Source organism: Haliotis rufescens, unplaced genomic scaffold (assembly GCF_023055435.1).
Source record: "Haliotis rufescens isolate VD_foot unplaced genomic scaffold, xgHalRufe1.0.p SCAF_22, whole genome shotgun sequence".
Classification (NCBI taxonomy): Eukaryota; Metazoa; Mollusca; class Gastropoda; order Lepetellida; family Haliotidae; genus Haliotis; species Haliotis rufescens.
In genome coordinates, this window is record NW_025963913.1 from 3639858 (window position 1) to 3664714 (window position 24857).

The 24857-nt window shown below is 41.4% G+C and overlaps 1 protein-coding gene and 2 long non-coding RNA genes across 3 annotated transcripts; 2 read left to right on the forward strand and 1 right to left on the reverse strand.

Moving 5' to 3' along the window:
* The first annotated feature begins 1379 nt into the window (after positions 1 to 1379).
* On the forward strand, positions 1380 to 23544 carry LOC125383216. Its single transcript, XR_007222705.1, has 3 exons — positions 1380 to 1847; positions 3694 to 3757; positions 23441 to 23544. It is a non-coding gene; the product is annotated as an uncharacterized LOC125383216 (long non-coding RNA).
* On the forward strand, positions 11359 to 12030 carry LOC125383215. The gene is made up of 2 exons (XR_007222704.1): positions 11359 to 11489; positions 11811 to 12030. It is a non-coding gene; the product is annotated as an uncharacterized LOC125383215 (long non-coding RNA).
* On the reverse strand, positions 18357 to 20980 carry LOC124127875. Its single transcript, XM_048401437.1, has 2 exons — positions 20305 to 20980; positions 18357 to 19882 (listed from the first exon to the last, which is right to left on the reverse strand). The coding sequence occupies exons 1-2, from the start codon at positions 20658 to 20660 to the stop codon at positions 18667 to 18669; spliced, it is 1572 nt and encodes a 523-aa protein (XP_048257394.1). The 5' UTR covers positions 20661 to 20980; the 3' UTR covers positions 18357 to 18666.
* Positions 23545 to 24857: the final 1313 nt, after the last annotated feature.

Genomic DNA, 24857 nt, shown 5'->3' on the forward strand with positions numbered 1-24857 from the left:
CAACCCCAGAGAGCAATAACGAATATAGTGTCACGTCATTCATCAAATGATTGTGAAGGTTGAAACCCTAACGTAGTGATATAGTGATTGTTGACTCAACACATAATCCTTATTTAATCCCATGTGATTGTTTTATGGGGTTTATGAATACTGTAAGCATAATGTTGAGATAACTGGATAATCATAGCAATGCCTGATTAATTTTACGTGCAGATGTCCACCTGTTCCGACTGGTCAGACCAACTACTGGTAAACCAGCATAAGTTGAACCAACTCACGAAACGAGTTTCAGACAAGTAGGCATTGCACAAAATTTGGGCAATTAAACATGCCAAAGCTAGGTAAGCATGGCCAAATCACACATACATGTACGATTAAATCGCTCAACTCTTCCCTGACTCTGTGGGTGATAGCGACGTCCGTGCAATTGTACCGTTTCACATTCTTTATCAACAGCCTCCAAGTCTCCATTGCGAAACTCTCGTCCATTATCGGACTGTAAAATAATCGGAGCACCAAAAATGTAGATGAAGTGAAGTAAACCCGCAGCTATTTCCTTTGCTGCAATCGTCTTGGTAGCATTCCCATTATCAAATCTTTAATAGCAGACCACGATGTTGCATACGTAGGTGTGTCCTTTGTTTAGGGGGCATCTTGTTTAAGTCTATCTGCCAACTTGATTTGGGATAGGGATTCTTGTTCTCGTAGTTTTGGGGAGTTCCACTGCACTATCGCATTGTTCGCACGAAACGTGAACGTCAAATAAGACATTGATTTTCTCTTTGTCTCTCTGACAACTGGGAACATAGAACAATGGACAGATTCGAAAATAGCGGCAGATTTTCGATGATCAATGTTGTGATTTCTCTGGATTAGTTTTGTCTTTCCTCTTTGGGACAACATCGTCGGTGCAGTGATTGCATATCGGAACTTTCCTTAAAAACGTTTGTTGTGCCCTTAAACCACTTTCCCCGAAGTTTCGTCATGGAAATAATGTATATACATATACATTGTCAGGGCGGCGTATCAATGTTAAACTGTGGCATGGTAACCTCAGTGCGCCTGCACTATTATAGGTGTATATTTGCTTGTTTGCTGCACTGCCGCATATGAGTGCGGTTCGACTTACTGCGTCGCTAAATAAGTGCAATAGTCTTGTAAATACCTACTGAATCAATACACCTCACCTTTACACATAAAGTGCATCTCACACATATATCCGTGAGTATACTCGAAATCTGCACTTCGTGTGTGCATACCCTGATTCAAATTGGGATGCACGGGTGCAACACACCTCTTTGCAACACACATTTATACAATTGGCAGTTTTATATATGATATACAATGCATTATCAGCGGGAACGTATAACAGCACTAACACAAAATCACTTGAATAGGTTTCAACCAAGGTAACACGACTTGAAACGCGCTAAAAATAATTTGTTGAAATATTAACCCCTCCTTTGAACAAAGGTGTCAACGGCGCTTGGTGCGCATTGCAGGGCAAACACTTGCAGCACGTATTGTCCCCGACCAAAGAAATCTTTCTATGCCATTGAGTACATTGCACTGAAATAGATTTCCAATCCGCCTGCACATAAACTGATGTGTATTGCGCATGTATGGTTACTGTGAAGAACACCCGTATGTGGGCTTGCTGTTGTTTCGTGGAAGTCATTCCTTTTCCTGGAATTACGACTTTGGAGCTGAAGCTTGTCATGTGATATATGGTATTGATTCAGGATTTGTTGTGACTACGCTGTGAGTGCTAGCTGCGGAGAAGCACCTACCCCATGTACCCGGCACCGAAGCGAATTACATTGATGCACCTTTTATGCGGTAGACAGGTAAGATATCATGTTGGAGGCACTTGGACATTGTTACGTTACCCTTTTGTTCATAAGGTGTTGTTTATGATAAGAAACAAATTGTCCCTTGGACTGGAATCTGTCCTTCAGACATGGCACGGAACAGCATGTACCATTAACAATTCAAGGTTTTTAAAAATTCAAGATGGTTGAACTAGAATAATCCATAGCTAGAACAAACTGACATATGGGCTCTTGTCGAAGAGCGATTTTCATGTTTTATTCAAGGATTTCAGTGTCAGGGAATGTGTTCCTATTGTCTTGTAATCAGATAAATGAAAAAACCTAAGATAGCATCCAGTCTACTGCTGATAATTAGACGTTATTATCGTGAATATATGGCAGTTTTCATATCATACTTTAGACCCTTGAAGATCCGGGGTAGAATAGGTCTTTTGCAAACCATGCTTGCCTTAAGAGGAGACTAACGGCCCCAATTGTGTGGATCGAAGAGCATAATGGTAATCACTGGATTGTCTGTTCCAGACTTGATTATTTACAGACCACAGTCATATAGCTGGAATATTGCTGAGTGCGTTAAACAAAAGCCAAATAAAGAAGCAACAACAAACAAAAAACAACAACAAAGATATGGAGTATGACATGATTTGTTTGTTTGTTTGTTGTTTAATGCCGCACTCAGCAATATTTCAGCTATATGACGACAGTCTGAAAGTAATTGAGTCTGGAACAGACAATCCAGTGAGCGACATCATGAGCATCGATCCATGCAATTGGGATATGATTATAAGCATCAACCATGTCAGCGAGCCTGACCACCTGATCGACAAGCATAGTCGCCTTTTACTGCAAGCATGGGTTGCTGAAGACCTATTCTACCCTGGATCTTCACGGGCCCCCATATCAACCCGAGACTCCCATATCAACTCCCATATCAACCGAAGCTCTAAATGAGTATATTGCAAAGTTCAGTAACATCAACCCAGATTCATATCTGGTGCAACTCTATCACATACGGGCATATGTACCATGTCACACTGACATATCTTCCATGTCACACTGACATGTACCATGTCACACTGACATATGTACCATGTCACACTGACATATGTACCATGTCACACTGACATATCTACCATGCCACACTCACATATCTACCATGTGACACTGACATGTACCATGTCACACTGATATATCTACAATGTCACACTGACATATGTACCATGTCACACTGACATATGTACCATGTCACACTGACATATCTACCATGTCACACTGACATGTACCATGTCACACTGACATATGTACCATGTGACACTGACATATCTACCATGTTACACTGACATATCTACCATGTCACAATGCCCCAATCATCAATGCCTCAGGAATTATAGTATGACTCTATATCATCGCAGGCTCTATATTATAGTGGTATCATAATCTACACACACTTTCGACCATCTTCCTGAGGCAAGGGAGTTAACTGCCTGTAAAAATCCAGTTTCCACCCTTGCCGTACTAGACAGCACTTATTGAGTTATGTTTTGGCTGAACTAACAAGTTTGTGCATAGTCCAATCAAAAACCTGTGAAGATCCGAGGTAGAATAGGTCTCCAGCAACCCATGCTTGCCATAAAAGGCGACTAACATGACTAACGGGATCGGGTAGTCAGACTCGCTGACATGGTTGATGCTTATCATCGTATCCCAATTGCATGGATCGATGCTCATGATGTCAATCATTGGATTGTCTGGTCCAGACTCGATTAATTTACAGACTGCCGTCATATAGCTGGAATAGTGCTGAGTGTGGCGTTAAACAACAAACAAACAAAAAAATCTTATTTATCTGCTTTAATTTCAGATACAAGGACGTTTTTGATGTAGTTCAGTGGTGAGCCATCCCAGAAGGCTAGCCATGAGTCAAGGTAGGTGGGAGTCTAGTCAAAATGACAGCAGTTTTAGACAGGTTATGTGCCAAACATTTATTGTGAAGTGTTTATTTCAAAAAGAATCCTATGTATCAACAGTTAGATACATTGTTTAGTTGACTCATAGTAAGGGACCCGCTATTTCACATTCTGCTTCAAAACACGCAGTATTTTTCTGTGAAAGGCAGAGTTGATCTATTTTATGTTTTTAGGATACAGTGCATGTCAAATTCACAATATATTTTGTGTCTAAAATCTCTATATATTTTTTAACCTTTATCTTGACCATCATTTTTTTTAATAAATATTGTGTGTGTGTGTGCATTCGTGCATGTAAATACCAGTGAAAACTAAGCTAAATCTTGTGAGTACAAGGGCATTGTGCTGAATTTGGTATCAATTTATTGCAATAATGATTTATGTATTGTGATATGTACCACAAAATACTGCATGTTCTTTTATTTGTATTTGGTTATGAACCTGAAAAAAAAAAATACTCATTCATACAATTTCATATTTTGTTGGATGTTGCTATGGCCACAGATGAAGTGATAGTCACATTATATATAGGAAACTGTTCGTGAAAGTTTCACTTTTTCGATGACAGTTGCTAATTTCATAATTTCATAATTTCAATTCGACTTGTCCATTGTTGTAGATATGCATGATTTTGAAAAAACGCAACATTCCATTTTTTACCAAACGTATTGCGATACGTTTTCTTTGGTATTTCATATCATGCTGTAATATTGTGCACATCTGCAAGTGACATGATAGACCTGGCAGAATCAGACATTCATTATTCCTTCTGCTTTCTAAATGGTTTAGTCCAGTCAAGTGAATTCCTACTACAGTGAGCTTTCGATACAATGCCCCTCCATGTACTGACACCTTGGATGCAGTGCAGGGCATCCCTTGCCACCTAGGTCTTCAGCCACACATGCTTGCCGTAATAGGCGACTTACCGTATCGGGTGGTCATGCTCGCTGACTTGGTTGGTGCTTGTCATCGATCCCAAATTGCGTGGATCGATGCTCATGATATCAATCACTGGAATTATTTACAGACTGCCATCATATAGCTGTAATATTGCTGAGTGTGGCATTAATTAACAAACAAACAAATCTTATTTCATCATACTTCCCTGTGTTTGAGTTTGATGCATCAGTAGAGCCCATTAGACCCAGTGTATATTCTGTACAGTGCTACTGACTCTTATCTAGGAATGATGGAACTTTGCTGGTCAGATGTTTTATGTCCTCCAAATTTAGCTCTCCTTCACATCGTATGAGCTTGTGTCTCTGATTATCGTCAGTCTGAAAACTAACATCTCTTCGCATAAATTTACTACTGAACCTATCAATAGATGTTCACAGTTCTTGTTCTACATATCTTTGGCTACTTAATTAGAAGACATTTCATTTGGAAAAATATAATATGGCTAACAGGGCAGCTATTTATTTAAAAATACAGCTTTCACACCAGCCCCTGTTCTCAGGAGCCATGAGACATATTGTCAGCTAACCTGGTCCTCAGGACCAAAGAGAGCTTATGCCATAACATGACGTCCATTTGTATAAATGGAGGGACTGACTCCCCAAGGGACTAAGGGGCGGGGCCAAATAGGGGTAATTTGGCTATATTGCTTTAAGCGACTTCTCCTCCGGAACTTAGAGAAAGATATCAACCATATTTGGGTGGAAGCATTCTCCGGTGGTGAGGATTCAAATTGGAGAGTCTGAACCCATAGTATGCAAACATAGCAATAATTTGTTTGTTATGAAGAGAATAATACATTTATGCCAATAGGATTCGCCCTAGGCTCCAGCCTTGCCTCTGGAAACTTAGATCCTGGATCATAATATGGACAAAATGCTGACAGAGTCAAAATTACGAAATATTTGCAGTATTATATACATGTACAATGCAAATGTATATTTTGTCATGATTGCGTAAATATCTAGGTCAGCTTATGGGCCTCGTGTTTTCAAGTGTTTACAATGTTCCATTATATAAGTCACGAGTTAAAGTTGAGAACATGACCGCAAAAAATAAATAGAGATTATGGTATTTCCATACCATAAATACCATATATTAGCAACCACACAATGTATTATACTAGCCTTTGGGGAGCAAAATACATATTTTTATGATTATGATATTTATGGTATGGAGGCACATTGGGGTATTATTAATCTCTTTAGCAGTTAATGTGATTCTTAAAATAATTTTGTTTAAGACGTAATTTTGCTCAGTGAATTAACCTTAGAAATCACATATGAATAGAGCGGTGCCAAATGGTTTGCATCCATGTTTGTCTGCAGGAACACCCACACAAGGGGAAACTCCTATCAACACTTACTGGGAATGAACTTAGCCAATAGTTTATTGAGCAAGCATACATTGCATCTCTATGACGAGTTTAAAAGTTGTTACATGGTGACCTCAGTTGCATGTCTATCGAATCGTGCACTGGTGACATATGGATGTGTTCAGCGCCAATTTAATATTCCTAATACACTGCGATCTTGTGCATAATAATGAAAATTAATGAATCGAAAAAATAATATTTGTATATTTTTTTAACCAATTTAGCCACTTGAATTACGAGAAAAACAAAATAAAAAATATTTATAAAATAAAAGTGCTTTCGTAAACTAGTGCTTGCTATAAAATGTGCCGCCGCAGGCTATATTTAGTAAACAAATATTCAAAACTCTCAACACCGCTGGGCGTATTCAAAGACCTGGCGTGTAAAGATGATAGATCACTGGAAGGAGCTTATGCCCACTCGATGACCCGTGATACCACAGGACATTGTTTTGCTGGTGAGACTTGCTAAAAATACTACAAATTACGTAATAGGGTACTGTCACGTGTTTGAAAGGCTTGTGGTACTGTATTCTAAAGGTAATTATTGTTTGTCAAGTGTTGCACAATAGTTGGTAATATTGATTGTCAATTACTGTGGCCGTGAAATAATCACCAGTTGTGAATAAATAGCTATAAATTGCATGATCAACTGCAACCCATGAGATTTATGACGATCGCTAGCATTGTTCATGAGAGGTTATTTTAACCTTTGCATCGATACGCCTGACTTGTATGTTCGGTGCTGTACAGTTTTGTTGGCCTTAGCAGTAGTTCCCATGACAACAAGCATAATGGCTGGCATGTAAACAAGGGACAACATGTCAACAAAAGACAAATCTGATGAAAATGAAAAGATGAAGATGAAATCTGCCCAGCAATGAAACTGATATGCAAAGATGTGCATACCTTTGGAGATATATGGCTGACAGATTTTAACTGGCTGTGCTGTGCTGTGATTAGTGCAGACGTTTCATGACAGATTGAGGGTCAATTGTGCACTTTGTGATAAAAGTATGAAACTTGGCACAGTTGTAAGTAATGACATTAGTGCAGCCGTTTCATGACAGATTGAGGGTCAATTGTGCACTTTGTGATAAAAGAATGAAACTTGGCACAGTTGTAAGTAATGACATTAGTGCAGCCGTTTCATGACAGATTGAGGGTCAATTGTGCACTTTGTGATAAAAGTATGAAACTTGGCACAGTTGTAAGTAATAATGACATTGGTGCAGACGTTTCATAAAAGATTGAGGGTCAATTGTGCACTTTGTGATAAAAGATTGAAACTTGGCACAGTTGTAAGTAATGACATTCCAAATATTTTTAGATATTGGGCCACCCCCCAAAATCCAATATGGACCCCAAATCCAATATGGCTACCATGATGGAATGAAATTCTAGTATAGGTTACACACAACCAAATGTTTTCCCATAGGCTTCTATAGTAACGTTATATACTCAAGAACAAAAGTTCCCGTGACACCAATATTGTAGTGTATTTTTCAAACAAGTAAAGTTTGTTTTTTAATATTGTAGTACATGTATGGAATCAAGTTACAAAAACTCAACTGCTACAGAAAAGCATGCATTCCATGCAAAAGTTGACTTTTATGCAAACCCCATGCATTTCACTACCCAAGAATGGGTATAAAAACATGTGCGTTAACAGGTTTCCATATGCATTGTTTAGCATCGTGCTGACAACAACCACTCAGAAAAACAACAAAATTACGCATTTATTCAACATTACGAAATGCCACGACTGTCCGAAAATGAGCGTCTGCGAGCCATTGGTATGCTTGAAGCAGGATCGAGTCAACGTGATGTTGCAAGACAACTTAACATCCACAGAAACTCCATTTGGTGTTTATGGCAACGTTGGCAACAAACGAATGCAGTCAGAGACCATCCTCGGAGTGGCGGGCCACATGTAACCAATAATCGTCAAGACAGCTGGATTCGAACGACACACCTACGAAATCGATTCAAGCCAGCAACAGTGATTGCAAGAAGCATCCCTGGCCTTCGAGGAATATCTTCACAAACCGTACATCGTCACCTCAGATGTGCAGGGATTGTCGCCAAAAGACCTGCCAGACATCCAATTTTGACAGGAAACCACCGTCAAGCACGTTTACAGTGGTGCAGACAACGTCTACGCTGAACGGTCATACAATGGGGACAAGTTCTGTTCACTGACGAGTCTCGTTTTCACCTCAGCCACAGCGATGGACGGATTCGAGTGTAACGACGTCGAGGTGAACGTTACATCAATCATTGTTTCATGGAAGAAGATCGGTTCGGGGGCGGCAGCTTTATGGTATGGGGTGGGACTACAGCAAGACAGAGGACCCGTTTGATAGTGGTAGTGGGAAATCTAAATGGGCAGCGCTACCGCGACGAAATCATCGGCCCCGTTGTTCTACTGTTTTTGCGTCGTCATGGCCCAGGCATTACCTTTCAACATGACAACGCCTGGCCTCATATTGCTCGACTTGTCCAGGATTCTCTTCAACAAAACGACATGAATGTCATCCCCTGGCCGGCTCGCTCCTCAGATCTCTCATCAATCGAGCACATGTGGGCTGAGATGGACCCGCGCCTTTGACATCAACCACGTGTTCCACAGACACTCCAGGAGCTTCGAAACATGCTCCAGCAGATATGGACAGATATACCACAGGACGCCTGGTCCATTCCATGAGACGAAGATGTGTTGCTTGCATCGCAACCAGAGCCGGAAAAACATACTATTGATTTATAAATTGACATTTTAGCATGTTCATGTTTTTTTTTATGAAATCTCGCATTTTCTGAAGTCAGTATGGCAAATTAAACCATCCGAACACTTACAGGAGTCTTTTTTCTGCTGCCACCCGAAATTGTTTCAGATTTGGTAAAAATTATAACTTTGCATTAAATCTTATTCAATGTCACAGGAACTTTTGTTGTTAAGTCTATATTTTTGTTGTTATGGATTTACATTTAAAACACATAAATCTTACACAAAATCATCCAATCACAGCTGCCAGATGATTCAATCTGCACTGAAGGCTCTACGAAACATGCTTGTCAAACGACTGATTCTGATTTGGTGTTGTAGAACCTGTATCTCGTATGAAGATGATCAACAACCTAAATATATAAAGAAAATAATTGGAATGTATTTACCCAACATTAGGTTTGTAAAGTAAATAACCTTATCATAATAGACTATGTATCTTGATTATAATAGGTAATCTAACGTGTGAAGAAATAAAAAAAAAATATGCATTTCTTTCTTCATCAGCATATATTTTAGACATGCTTCATCAAGGCCAATTATCTATTCCAGTACTGTATTCTCATATGTTGAATACAGTGACAACAGAAAACCGTATATGTCCGCAGACTAGCCAAATTTTGAGGACCAGTAAAAAAAGATTCTGTAGAAAGGGGTCGGCTTATCCACGGGATACACTTTCATGATAGTATTGTCCAGATTGTGATCTATCAGAAATATCGCCTGAATGACGGTCCAATAGATTACAACTTCTCGAAAGTTTGGAAGTTGCCACAACTACAGCCATTATTGTTATAAATTATCAATAAAGTTATTATTATACTCAACTGAATGTTCAAAGTTCATCGTTCTTTGCATGATGAATGTGTTCTTCATTAACTCCATGATCTTTACATGTACCAGTATAATCAACAGATTCAGAAATATCGCCTGAATGACGGTCCAATAGATTACAACTTCTCGAAAGTTTGGAAGTTGCCACAACTACAGCCATTATTGTTATAAATTATCAATAAAGTTATTATTATACTCAACTGAATGTTCAAAGTTCATCGTTCTTTGCATGATGAATGTGTTCTTCATTAACTCCATGATCTTTACATGTACCAGTATAATCAACAGATATAATACATTATCAACAGGTGAAATCGGCAATAGCTATTACATACATTTCGCAAAGTTCATATATTGATAGTGAACAAGTATCAACCTTTATTGAATGAAGCAAATAAACAACTGTAACGGCGAGTTATTCCGTTCGCCATTTGCAAAAACATGTGATCAGCTGTGATGTCACAAACGATAGACAAGGAAACGAGCACTGATAATAACGGGACCGATTGGTATTGTTATCGGCCGACCTGTTATGGACTATGGAACAGAATAATAACAGAAGAGAATGTTTTGAAATAAAAGGCCAGGTGTGGAAGGCGGAGACGGGCGCTAGACCGAGCAAAGGGAGATAACTCCGAGCAGCAGCAGCGAAAACCATGTGCTCTCTACTGTACAGCAGACGAGCTATATGCATTTGTGTCCACCCAGGGAAACATGAGGGATGGAATGGGCTCCCACTGTACAAGCAGGCAACCGAGCATACGAGCGAAACCTTATCGGTCCAGCGCCCGTCCAAACCTTGCCACACCTAACGTATTTATTGATATAAAGCGATAATCAGCAACAACAACATCAACAACATTCATAAGGTTTTTAAATTTTGCTGCCATGTACATGGAGGTGCGACAAGAGCGAGGGAAGGGAGGGTGGGTATTTTTTATGAAGGTGTATTCGACTTTCCGAAAAGTCAAGTTCAATGAGAGTTATCCGTCTTGAGTTGGAACTCTTCAATTGGTTGGATGAACTTCCGCCGAGAACTGTCAACTTCCGTCGAAAATAGCGCGATGCTTCGAAGCTGTCAAAATGGGGAAGCAATACTGCTGTATTTGTAGCAATTTTAGGGGAAAGAGAGTCGGTGAAAGAATAGTATCTCTACACGTCATTCCAGTAAGCTAGTCCCTACGACAAGCGTGGATAAGGCGACTTCGGTTAGTGAGAAAAGACCTCACAGTGACCAAGCACACGGAAATATGCTCGGAACATTTCCTGGGTGGTAACGGCCTAGGCATAGGGCATGATGTTCCATCGATTTTTCCGAAGAAAAATTACAGTACTTGCACAGTGAGTTATGTTGATTCTTATAAGATTTATGCTATTGTTGGTGTATTTAATGTGTTTTATCGTTTGTGAATGTTATGTGATTGTGAAAAAGTGCTATGATTAAAACTTGAAATGAAAAAAACAAACAAAAACGTTTCAAGTTGTGTTGATCTTAAAATTCTATGTATCCTCTCTTTCATCTTATTTGTTTGAATAAATAGAAAAAAATGTCTCCGTGTCTGTTGATAATTTGTTGCAGGTGTCTGATGCTGACTTTGTTGATACCCTCAAGCCAAATGAAAGCCCATTCAAGCAGGCCTGTGACCCTGAATCTCCCAAAGTGACTATGCAGATACATGGAGGGACTCCTCAGTCTGATGAAATTGAACATCATTCCACAACATTCAGTCAAGGTGCCAGGTACAGCGGGAACATAAGTTTTTTTCTTTTTTGAATTTGTTGATTATTATGAGAAGTTATGCTTAACAAGACAAAATATAAAAATCATGGTGTAGTCTCTCTTACTTACAGAACAATAAAATATAAAGAGCATGAAATATATATATAGAGCATAAAATATAATATTGACCAATAAACTTGATAATACACTTCTTATATTAGCTTTTGTATTAACAGATTTATGTTAATTTATTTTTTATTAATTTTAATTCCTTTAAACTCAAAATATCGGAAAAAAACTATTTATTTAATGTGATGAAAAGCTATTTATTATTTTGACAGATCCTATGACGTTGCATCAGTTATGCTGCATGACTACTGTGAGGCTGTGTGTGAAGACGATATCAGTTGCATAAGATATGGATCATCGCAAACAGAAATGGTGGAAGTTAGAAGCATGTCTACTCAAACTGACGATGTAATGTTCCAGTGTTTGAATCCTGTGAAAACATCCTGTGCAATGACTCAGACTGAGACTGAAAATAAAAAAGTCTTTCGCAATTAAGCCACTCAAGTCAAACTTCCTGATTTAACATTTTTTTATGTGAAGAATGATTCAGAATTGGTAACCTCTTAGTCTTGCCTTGTGGATGCAGAAAAGTTTTCATGTTTATTTGACGAGTTTTCTGAGGTTCATGACAGGGACTATCCAACATCCAATATCGGACCCCCTAAATCTTTGTCTTTGATAGACAAGTTCTTTCTAGTGTTGATGCGTCTTAGACTTGGACTCCTAGTTGTTGATTTATCAAAGCAATTTCATATTTCCAGAAGCTGCTGTGCTGATGTCATTAATAGATGGATTGATATTTTGTACAACAATTTATCCTTCCTAGTTGTCTGGCCATCAATGGATACTATTAATACAACTATGCCTCAAGGTTTTAAAGACCTGTATCCAAATACAAGGGTTGTTATAGATTGTACAGAATTATTTACAGAAAAACCTTACTCTATTGGTAAACAGTCACAAATGTACAGTCATTATAAAAGTCACATAACATTTAAAGCGCTTGTTGGTGTCACTCCAAATGGTGATGTTAGCTTTGTCTGACTTGTGGTCAGGAGCTATAAGTGACCGGCAAATAACAGTTAAATCAGGACTTTTAGATTTGTGTGATGTAGGTGATGCAATCATGGCGGATAAGGGATTTACAATCTCAGACTTGACAACACCAAAAGGTATACTCCCAATAATTCCACCAATTTTTTAACTTATCCTGCATTACTCCGTATTACATTTACTGCTGTCTTTGACAGAGAGACGAACTGTGTGAGATCCAGCTGCTGAAGAAAGTTGTCCCAACCAGCTCAGGAGGCAGCGCCCTCTCACAGTCGGCACGTGACCCGGAAGTCATGACGTCACACCAAAAGACATAACTGCTTTGTCACCTCCACGGACGGACGTACTTTGTATCCCTTGTGGAAATTAAAGCTTATTATTTGTTTTTTATATTTTGCGTGTTTCTACATTCATTATATGCTGCTACATTGTTACCTGTTATGGGCTGTGACCTTAGGGTCTTCCCATTCGTAAATTGTAACGTTTATCGCTCGTCTGTGGCTCTCGTCACAGTAATTTACGGGCGCAATGTTGTTCCCGCCATTTTGTTTTCTTTCCCGCCATTTTGGCCATTCACCACGTGGCCACGTAATGTCGTGTTCTGCGTTTTGAATTCTCTCTTTGGCTTGGGTAATACATTACATTTATGTATGTTGTTTTGGTGTGCTTAAAGCCTTGCCTTTTCGCTACCTCTCAGCGTAATTGTTTCTTCTCATAAACTTCAATATAATACGAAGTTTTTGAGTTACATTATGTCTCCCGTACTCTGTGGTTTTGCCACATGGTTACGTGTTTGCTTAAGGCTTTGCCTTTTCGCTACCTTTTAGCGTACTTGTTCATCTCATAAACTTTAATAAAATATACTGTTTTTGAGTTACTTTATGCTTCACATACTTTGTGATTGGCCAGATGGTTATGTGTTTGCTTAAAGCTATGCTTTTTCGCTACCTTTTAGCGTCATTGTTTGATCTCATAAACTTCATTGAAATACAAAGTTTCTGAATCACATTATGCTTCCCGCACTTTGTGGCACTTTGCTTAAATTCCAGATTTTCTGCCTCGCTGCACTTGTTGCCGCGGGAACAAATCTGGTCGGGGCCGCCCCCTTTCTGCCGTGATTGTACGACGCCCTGTACTTTCACAAGGCAGTGCCGATGTTGCAGTCATTCGTCGCTGTGATCCTTCAGCTCATGCGAGTATCCAGGACACACCTCGCTCAACGTGCTCGTCGACCCCCACCTACGTTGACGGCAGCAGCGCTCAGCAGGGCTTCGCAGTGCTCCCAACACCAACGGCGGCTCCCACCGTAGAGTCTGCCTCCCATGGCACGACATACGACCGTTCACAGTCTCCTACTCCACCGGCGGCTCCAGCGCTCCCAACGTAGAGTCTGCCTCCCCTGGCACGACATACGCTCCGGGGCCTCCGCATCCTCTGATGTCTTCGGCGCTCCCGGCGCCTCTGAGGTCTCTGATCTCAAGATCTTCGACGCCTCTAATGTCTCTGGCGCCTCTGACTACTCCGGCGCCTCAAGAGTTACGGAAGAAGCGCCTATGATATATCCGGCGCCCAGATCAACAAGCTTTATCAAGCTCAGATCAACGAGCCGACTATCCGATCTTCTACTGCGGCTTAAGGGGCACCATCGGCAATCGCCTCCCCGGCGCCACTGCCCTCTTCTCTTGCTGCCGTCTCATAAAACTCGTCACACGGAGAAGCATGGTGAAACAACTGTCGCCGCTCCTGTCGCTACTCTCCCGTCGGTCTTCGGGATCGTGACTATTGTTCTACTTCCTGGATGGAATCTTTTTCAACCAATAGACAGTTGGTCTGATTCAACTTGCCCACTGAGACGTTATCCATAATCCCGTCGTTTAAAGCGCTATGATTCCGGAGAGATGACCTGCGGGTTTCCATCGAAACAGAGCGTCATGTGAACAGCGTCTGTATCAGATTCGACGACGACATCCACTTACAAAAAGTTTACTTCGTCGACATCGCCGACACCAACGCTGTTCTACCCTACCCTAGCGCCAGCGTTCCTGAAAGAGACTCTTCCTCGGCGCTCCCCGGGTTTTCCACGACGCCCAGGGGGTTCTGTGTTTTATCGCAAAACTCGGGTACACCACTTGTTCGTCTCTCACACAGTTCATTGAGGATTGTCTGTGTGTGGAGTTTGCACCTCAGTTCCAACTCCAAGGCGGTTTTCTCGGCTACTGCGCAGAGTGATTTACATGTCACGTGTCAAGTACTCGGACTGTCAACAACTCCGACCGGAATTAGGTCAACTTACCATGGCAAGGGGTGCCATGTATTTCTACAGATTGGTTTCCATGTCTACCTGTACGCTTGGTGATACCACTCAACCAGGCGCCTGTCGCAGTCCATCCATGCACGGATGTTGGAAACAATAGACCTCCTCTACCAACACGGCTGTCACGAGGAACCTTGTTTCATCAACCCTTCGCTATAAGAACGATAGCGCCTATAGGCGTTCAAGGGATGGAAAAGATCGCCTTCCTTCGTCCGGTTTGATCTTTTCGACTACGACACCTTCCTATCTTCCGCCTTGACTACCGGACACAGTGTCGATTTGATACTTAAAGTCCCTCGGCCGTCCCACTGACCCCTGTTGCATACCTGCCTCGTATCGTGTTGTCGTCCTCCATTGTCACCTCGATATAAGAACAGGAGTACTTATACGCCGCTTCAGGGATGAAAACGATCTCATTACTTCGTGCAATGGCCATATTGCCTCAACTTCCTGCTACCCGGTTATGTCGATTCCCCGGCGGTCGATTGTGAAGCTGGTTTACTTCGTCTACTTGAGGTTGGCTCGCAGGCGATCACACCTTTTTCCGAATCGTACCGACGGTACGCAATCGCAGACCCCTGTTGCTGACTAACTCCCCTGCCACCTTGTCAGTGGCTAGTGGCCCACACCAACCCACATTGTGACCACCTGTGATCCAGAGATCAACACCATTGGCACAGCAACAGCCTCGAGATAAAGGCTTATCCAGGACGTCACTTGCTGACAGTGCATTCTCGGTCACGCCCTGTTGATCGTATCCACTGACGACGTCACCGTAGTGTGGTGTTTGCGGACCCAGAGTACTCGCCCCTCTCCCGGAGCTACAAACTCGACCGGCGCCCCCGAGAATCACCATCTTCGGCGTTCCAGGCGCCTCAAGCTCTCTGACGCCTCACGCTCTCCGGCGCCTCGGGCCAGACTATGTCAAACGGTCGACACCCCAACCCTAGATCTGTTTGCCTCATATCTGAATGTGGCCAGCTGTCGTCTTCCATTCCACCTGTGCCGGATACGACCGCTGTGGCAGTCGAAGCCTTCCATCGTTCCTGAGAAGGATTACGCGTGACGCTTTTCCGACGCTGGTTCTCCCATTGGCTTTGGTCTCGCCTTATTGGTCAGCCAGAAGTTGGGTTACCGACCTCCGAAACATAGCCAGAGACAACCCCTGGAACTTCCGGTGTGGTCCAACCTTCTGCTCCATCCACACGGTCTGTTGCCAAACCCTCATACCCGCATGTTATCGTCTGCACGCCTGACACACCTGCAGAAAGCCAAGGGCTATTCGGCTAGAGCGACCAAGGCTATTGCTTCAGCCCACCGTCCATCTACAGGGGGACTGTATGCTGATAAATGATGCTTGTTCCAGGCATTTTGTTCTGACAAACACCAGGATCCGATGACAGCGTCACCGCAGATCCTGGATCAGTTCCTTCTGTACTTGCGTAGCACCCGTCGGTTGAAGGGCTTACCACCCCCACATACCTGGTCGCCATCTACTCCGTTCTGGCCATCCCGGACGATCGGAGAAAGACGAAAATTCCCGACCTACGGGCCTGGCTGCGCTCGTTCAGTCTTGAAGACCTGAAGGCCAAGTTCGGACCGCCTGCGTTGGATCTGAATGTGGTCTTCAACGCCCTTCGAACCATTCCCCTCGTCTTCCTTCTACGACCTTAAGTAGAAGACGGGTGTTTCTACTGGTTTTGACTACTGCCGCTAGCACACCGCCTTCACCAACCACTACTTCCGTGATGTAGCCTTGAAAGTTGTCGCCGGCGTTCACAGTTTTGGTCCCTGGTTGTAGCCCAACAGGTCATCTATCTCCGACGCCACTGATTCTCCGATACCCTGAGCGGGGCCCGTCGACCTCTCTGGTGTTTATCACCCCAGACGAGACGGCTCTCTTGCGTTCCGCATTCGCTCTTAGGTCAGTTTTAGTTTTGGGTTACCCGACTCATTCTATTGCTATCACCTATCCGGGTTTTACTTTTTGCATCAACTCTCGTTTCCTGACGACAGGAATGGTAGTAGATGTGGACACCGGCGCCGACGCCAACGCCGCTGCTTCTCTGATACCTGAGCGGTGCCCGTCGACCTCACCGGTGTTCCTTGCCTCCAGCCTAGAGGGCTCTCCTGCGTTTCGCATTCGCTCTTGGGATTGGTCGTAGATTTTGCCGCCGACGCCGCTGATTCTTCGATTCCCCGAGCGGGGCCCGTCGAACTCTCTGGTGTTTATCGCCTCAGATTAGAGGGCTCTACTGCGTTTCGCTTTCGCTCTTCGGTAAGTTATATATTTTGGCTACACGCCTCATTGTATTTCGGTTACCTATTCGGGCGTTTCGTTTTTGCATCGACTCTTGTTTCCTGAAGACAGGAATGGTCGTAGATGTTCCGGTCATCACTTGTATGCGGTGCGGATTCATCGGACCTTGACGAGGGTTTAATATGGTTCACATCTGCAGGTATGCCCACCGGCCATGCCGTCTGATAAAGATGCAATACGGAGTAATGCAGGATAAGTTAAAAAAATTAGTAAAATCTAAATATTTTTTACATTTGTATACTTATCCTGCATTACGAAGTCTAAGTGCCCTCCCTTTCGCTACGCTACCTCCCCACGAAGTTTCAGATGTTATGTTTAAAGCAGTTATGTCTTTTGGTGGGACGTCATGACTTCCGGGTCACGTGCCAACTGTGAGAGGGCGCTGCCTCCTGAGCTGGTTGGGACAACTTTCTTCAGCAGCTGGATCTCACACAGTTCGTCTCTCTGTCAAAGACAGCAGTAAATGCAATACGGAGTAATGCAGGATAAGTATACAAATGTAAAAAATATTTAGATTTTACTAAAAGAAACATAAGAGAAAACAGCTGACTGCTGTAGAAATTGAATAAACTAGGAGAATAGCAAACTTGAGAATCCATGTTGAAAGGCACATGAAACGTGTCAAGAATTTCAGAATTTTGCAGGGTATAATTCCAATTACAATTTCAAAATCTGTAAACAAAATCTGGAAAATCTGTAATGCTTTGACTACTCTGCTTCCCCCCTCTTTATCCTCATGACCAAGAAATTGATGACAATTACTTCTTTGATGACAGTTCCTTGCTTGCTCTGTAATTGCAGCTCTTATTGCAGCTCCAGATGTGAATGGTCACATGATATTTTCTGCTATATTTAAACTTAATAATCATGGTATCATGATAACAATTTTGTATTGAAAACATTGAGCCAAATAAGTCTAGCCAAATAAGTATATGTTTGTCCAATATGACTATTGACATGACCACCTACTGGTTGTCTATTTTTGTTTTACTTATTGAATCAAAGCATTGATATATAAAAATCCTGACTCTTCATATAAGTAGATAAACAATTTCATGTTTTAGCTGTGACAGCAGGATCATAGTCCCATGGTTCTAATTTTTGTAACAATAACTAAAAATGAAAGAAATAAACGCTTGATGATTTTCTTTAATCATGTTGTCCATGTTGTCATTTCAAGACGTTACAGAAAATATGTTATGATATGTTATGGCTTAATAGAATGGTTCAAGAAATTACAAGGAGAAGAAGATATCCTATGTCTAAGCGACATACTATCTGAATGGTCAGTCGCCGTGAATGCGGCGTTAAGTAACAATTCACCCACTGAATGGTAAGTATCTATGACTATCAAACTATGATATGGTATTGAGTGAAACATTGAATTGACTGAGTGAGCATAGGGTAAAACAACTGGTAAGATAGTAGTACAACGGTCAATCTAATACAGTAAAACACCTCGCTGGACACGTCTGGTATATTTTTCAGGAATAATGGCTGACAGATAGAAACTGCGAAGCCTTGTGACCATCTGATGCCACTTGTTCTCGTCAAATGTAATCCTTTCAATAGATATCCCTTTGAGAGTCCACACCACAAAATCACACCAAGTTCTTTTGGTCAAGGCCATCTGTCCTTGTACTTGAAAGTAGTATGCATGGTTTTCTTTTAGAGTCAAATTATTGTCCACAATATGGCAGAAGAAATTTGTATTTGATGCAGCCTCTTCTGGTGTTAGATCTTTGAAAACAGATGGACATTTAATCTCTACTAAGCCATGTTGATTACTACATGTACTACAATCTGTGCATGACACAAGTCCATCAGGGCTAGTTGCAAGGTAAGGGTAGTCTGTATTCACAATTAGTCCACACTGAGACACTTTCAACTGTGGATGAAGACCTGCAATTTTGTTGATATACTGCTGCCTTGCTGCCGATTCATATGAAAGTCCCCATCTGGTATGTATGTTACCAAATTCGCCCCGATATCCCATTAGGTCACATACAAGTCTATCTGGAGCTGTAGATGTCTGTCGGATAAATACTTTGCCAAACTGTGAACTTGTTATCCTTTCCAATCTGGCTTCCTTCCAAAACTTTGTTTTATGTTGTCCTCTTGTCATTCTCTCTATTGACCTCACATCCTTTTCTGACACTTTCATGGAATCAAAATAATTTTGAAAGGTAGTTTGACAGGTTGGCGATTTAATATCAACATAGTCAGGAATACAACAATCAATGCATGGTACTTTTGGAAGTTCTGGCATAGGTTCAGGAGCTTGAGTAACAGTAGTTGTATTAACAACATATCCACATTTACTTTTTGTTTCATGACCAATTAACTTCTTATTAAATCTTGTGAGATTTATTGTTGTCTGCGGCATGTTGCTGTTGGGACACATTGATCTTTTGTTGATTGTTCCATTCTGTATTCCGACAGTACCTTGTGTAGTCCCAGTACCTTTTTGTTGACTCTTCCTGACACTTGACATCAGGTTCAAGTCATCCGATTTCATTGGATCCAACTTCCTTTTTCTGGGAATTTTCCACTTGCACTCAACTGATGTGCATGAAAGCAAACCATCCTTTTTCTTCTGACTAATATCTGCAAGGGCATGAAGCAGGGCTGATACATGATTACAAGCCTCCCCGGCACTGCAAAAACAAAATTAGTTATATTTATAAATATTATTTGGACTCTAGCTTTAATATTATGAAATAACAATCAAATGCATATAAAATGACACAGTCATGTTTCCTCTATTTCACCCTAAATAATTATTATTTTTAATGTAATCAGCTAAAGATGTCACATATTAATAAGCAACAATACCAATAATCTGTTTATTTATTTAAATTAACAAAAGTGAATGAGAGGTCCCTCAAAGGAAGAGATTTTAAAATGTATCAATTACTTTGCTGGTATTTGGAATTAATAATTTACATATCTTTTGATCAAACTTAGTATTTGGAACATATTTTCTTTGAAAAGGTTTTGAAACGTTTTGTTTGTAAAAAAACAGCGATCTAGATATAGATGACACGACTGTAGTTATATAAATGCAAAGTCTACATACCCAGCTGCACAAGTACAATTTGCTGAATGAACACGACCTGTTACTTTTGAGAGACTTGCCCAAACTTCGTGATCGGGGCTTTTCTTAGGATCCGCTGTTGGTAGTGATGGTATGACACGGCGTCTGACAAACATATGGTCACAGTCGTGATGGATGTTGTGTAGAGCTACGCCGTGAACATGTCTATCTTGGTAAAACACCACTGCCTTCATTTGTCGTTTAGCCATCATGGGTTTCGTGTCTGAAGTCCTATGGTTGCTAAGTACCATATAATTGTAGATTTCCTTCTCTGAGAATTCCGGCAATGATTCAACAGCATCGTTCCTCCCAATCATTAATGTAGTGGGGTCTGGCATTCAATATTCGCTGGGTGTGACGAGCTTCCGTTGCATAGATATAACGCCTTTACTGGGTTGTACTAAGGTGGTTGCATCCAAACGAAGTGCCTTCGCCCCTCTTGCTCGCGCTAAAACTTGTGCTCTTACCCCAGTCACCTTTTGATTTCGTTCCCGTAGGTATTCACGCAATTCTTAAATGTCATTTGATGGAATTCATCATCAACGTCAATATTGTTATTTGCCGCCATTTTGAAGGTTTACTCGGCGGAAGTGAACGTGAAAAGGGGACATCACTCTAATTTTCTTTGCAAAGGGAGATAACAACACTTTTCGGAAAGTCGAATACTGGTGTACTGAAGCGGTTAAAGATGGCGAAGTGAGTGTTTTTGAAATGACGTAATATATATGACGTCATAAATATGACGTCACTTGAGAAACAGACAAAGACGATAACAAGGAGAAGAATTTGTTTGGCAACAAGGCCACGTGTTATGGTTGTGGTTGCGTATCATAAATTGGAGGGTGATAATTATTGCGATATCACCGAATGTATCCTTACCGGGGGTATATTATGATTATAACTTAGAGTTATTATGTAAACTTGAATATGCTTGTGTATGAACAGATGAGTATGCGCCTATGTGTCCATGTGGCCGAAAGGGAATACACGATGTACACAGACTACTTGGATATGCCTGGAATTACATTATGATTAGATCTATAAGTTAAGGTAGATTTATCAGGCGGGCCAATAACACCATTTAGCTAAATACTGCTAAATGACATTATGTTGTTTACACAAACACTTTCAAATTTAAAGAACAAAATTTTATATTTATTGAAATATGCTGTAAATGGCTGATTGTCTGGTTTTGGCAAGGGACAACTAAATGTGATCACAGTCGCCACTACATTTGCAAAGTGGCATACTAAACAAAGGCATACTAATTAACACGGATCCTTCCACCTTGCTCTGCATCCCCTCTCAGATTTACAACTGCAACTCAGAAGCTAGCCTTGCTCCAAGGCTGTACTGAAAGAAAAGTCCATTGATGTGTAGTAATTCAATCCTCCTCAAATAGGCAAGTCTAGATATGGGGACAGTACTCCAGTCTCCCATAGGGACAACTTGTTCTTATTATTTACAGAATCTAGAACTTATGATTTAAACTAATAAATATTGCCTTAAAGACTTGTGCAAGTGTACCCAGAAGCTCTTGGCATGGTTAAGAAGCTTGTGGTAGTGTAGTCAACATAGGTTGGCAGCCATGTGTTATTGATATTACACATTCTCCCAGATGGTGTGGAAAGGTCTGTTTCGGCCTCCAAACTTCGTCGTCAACAGTCAGGCCAGCTTGAAATGCAGCTCTTTTGACATGTTGGTACAAAGCAGCTGATGTAGGAGGAACGGAATCAATTCATACGAGATATACTAGAATTTCATTGCTCCATGGCGGACATATTGGATTTTTTTAGAAGGACCCATATCCTAAAATATTTGGAATGTCATTACCTACAACTGTGCCAAGTTTCATGTTTTTATCACAAAGTGCACAATTGTTCAAGAAATAGATGCAATAGATCTTCCAGTCTTCCAGTCCAATCTGCTTAATTCTAAAGTCATGCAGTTTGTGACAAAGATTGCATCTCGTCACTTATTTATTGTTTGAAGGAAGTACATGACTCACTATTAACAAATCAAAATATGAAATTTATTTACAAAGCATTTCTATATTTTTTTCATTATAATGATATTTGCAGGATCATCAGTACAAAATATCCTTATGGTCACAAATACTTACAATCCACTTCATGTCCCAATAATTAAAGTTTTGTTGTGTTCATTGAAATTCCAGCATTCTGATTAACTGAATTGGTCACGTGTTATTGCATTCATTTCCTATGAATGTAAAAAATTAAGCCACGCCCACCGAGGCGCACTACTTTTATAACTGCGGAATGTCAGGGAATCCCAATATGACAGTCGTGGGAATTCCCTTGCTTACGTGTATCGTCATGCACAGGACTATTAGCGACTTTCATGCATATTCATTGACCAAATTACCCTTTGAAACCGAAGGCCGAGAATGAATGAAACAGCAAGCGTGCAGGCTGGCTCGCCTGTTTTTTCCCCGCTCGCCTAGGTTCAACTTTCATGTCTTTAGGTTTCATTTCTAACTAGCATTTTTCAACTGTGTTTTACCATTATCAGGGAAGTAATGTTAGAATTTGGCGGTAACTAACCATGTTATTTGAAACAGCCGCCTTCTCCCTGACATATTTCTTCCGGTTCGTTACAGTCTGACTGTTGCAGTTCTTTTCGCCTCTTGCCGTAATTGACAGGTCCAATGAATATTGTTTTGATTCTACTCTCCGTTGATTGGCTACTGACTGTGTAGGCGTGTCAAGTTATGTGCATAAATTAAACAATCACCTGATTCATGTCACACCAAGTATGTATTCCTACACCTGGAATGTTCTCGTCCTTTTTGTCTGTTTGATATATATGCAACTGTTTTTGGTTAAACTACGCGAATTCATACAGTTTGCACATCGGTTTTTCGATTCATACCTTAATGAACCGAAATAAATACACAGTCAATCCTTAATTGGATGCAAAAGAGTTTACGGGTTGGGATGATTGAAACTATTTGAATAAAAACATAATGATGTTTTATTTATCTAACATTTCTCTTGTGACAAATAGAGGTGGGAATTTGTTGTAAAAACATGACTTATGACTGGAAATAAAGCAGAAAAGTGTCAATATGTTATTCTAACTTGTATATATATTTCAGACTCCGAGTCTGATGATGAAGGGTATATGTGCATGGAACTGCCCACCCTCATCAAGCAGCTCAAGTCTGTGCTGGACCAGTACCCTGATGACGGGCAGATACTCAAGGTGAGTCCTTGCTGGACCAGTACCCTGATGGTGGACAGATACTCAAGGTGAGTCTGTGCTGGACCAGTACCCTGATAATGGACAGATACTCAAGGTGAGTCTGTGCTGGACAAGTACCCTGATGGTGGACAGATACTCAAGGTGAGTCTGTGCTGGACCAGTACCCTGAAAATGGACAGATACTCAAGGTGAGTCTGTGCTAGACCAGTACCCTGATAATGGACAGATACTCAAGGTGAGACTATGCTGGACCAGTACCCTGATGATGGACAGATACTCAAGGTGAGACTATGCTGGACCAGTACCCTGATGATGGACAGATACTCAAGGTGAGACTATGCTGGACCAGTACACTGATGATGGACAGATACTCAAGGTGAGACTATGCTGGACCAGTACCCTGATGGTGGACAGATACTCAAGGTGAGACCGTGCTGGACCAGTACACTGATGATGGGCATATACTCAAGGTGAGTCTGTGCTGGACCAGTACCCTGATGATTGACAGATACTGAGGGTGAGTCAGTGTTGGACCAGTACCCAGATGATTGACAGATACTGTAGGTAAGTCAGTGTTGGACCAATAACCCAGATGATTGACAGATATTCAAGTTGAGTCTGTGCTGGACCAGCACCCTGATGATGGACAGATACTCAAGATGAGTCTGTGCTGGACCAGTACCCTGATGATGGACAGATCTTCAAGGTCAGACGGTGCTGGACCAGTACCCTGATGATGGACAGATACTCAAGGTGATTCTGTGCTGGACCAGTACCCTGATGATGGGCAGATACTGAAGGTAAGTCAGTGTTGGACCAATAACCCAGATGATTGACAGATATTCAAGGTGAATCTGTGCTGGACCAGTACCCTGATGATGGACAGATACTCAAGGTGAGACCGTGCTGGATCAGTACCCTGATGATGGACAGATACTCAAGGTGAGTCTGTGCTGGACCAGTACCCTGATGATGGACAGATACTCAAGGTGAGACCGTGATGGACCAGTACCCTGATGATGGACAGATACTTAAGGTGAGTCTGTGCTGGACAAGTACCCTGCTGATGGACAGATACTCAAGGTCAGTCTGTGCTGGACTAGTACCCAGATGATGGACAGATACTGAAGGTGAGTCTGTGCTGGACAAGTACCCTGATGATGGGCAGATACTCAAGGTGAGTCTGTGCTTGACCAGTACCCAGATGATGGACAGATACTCAAGGTGAGTCTGTGCTGGACCAGTACCCCGATGATGGACAGATACTCAAGGTGAGTCTGTGCTGGACCAGTACCCTGATGATGGACAGA

Coding starts and splice junctions, on each gene's coding strand:
- LOC124127875 (XM_048401437.1), bottom strand. CDS start 20,660: ATGCCAGACCCCACTACATTAATGATTGGGAGGAACGATGCTGTTGAA. Junction 19,883..20,304: donor AATTGTACTTGTGCAGCTGG/GTATGTAGACTT, acceptor TTGTTTTTGCAG/TGCCGGGGAGGCTTGTAATC.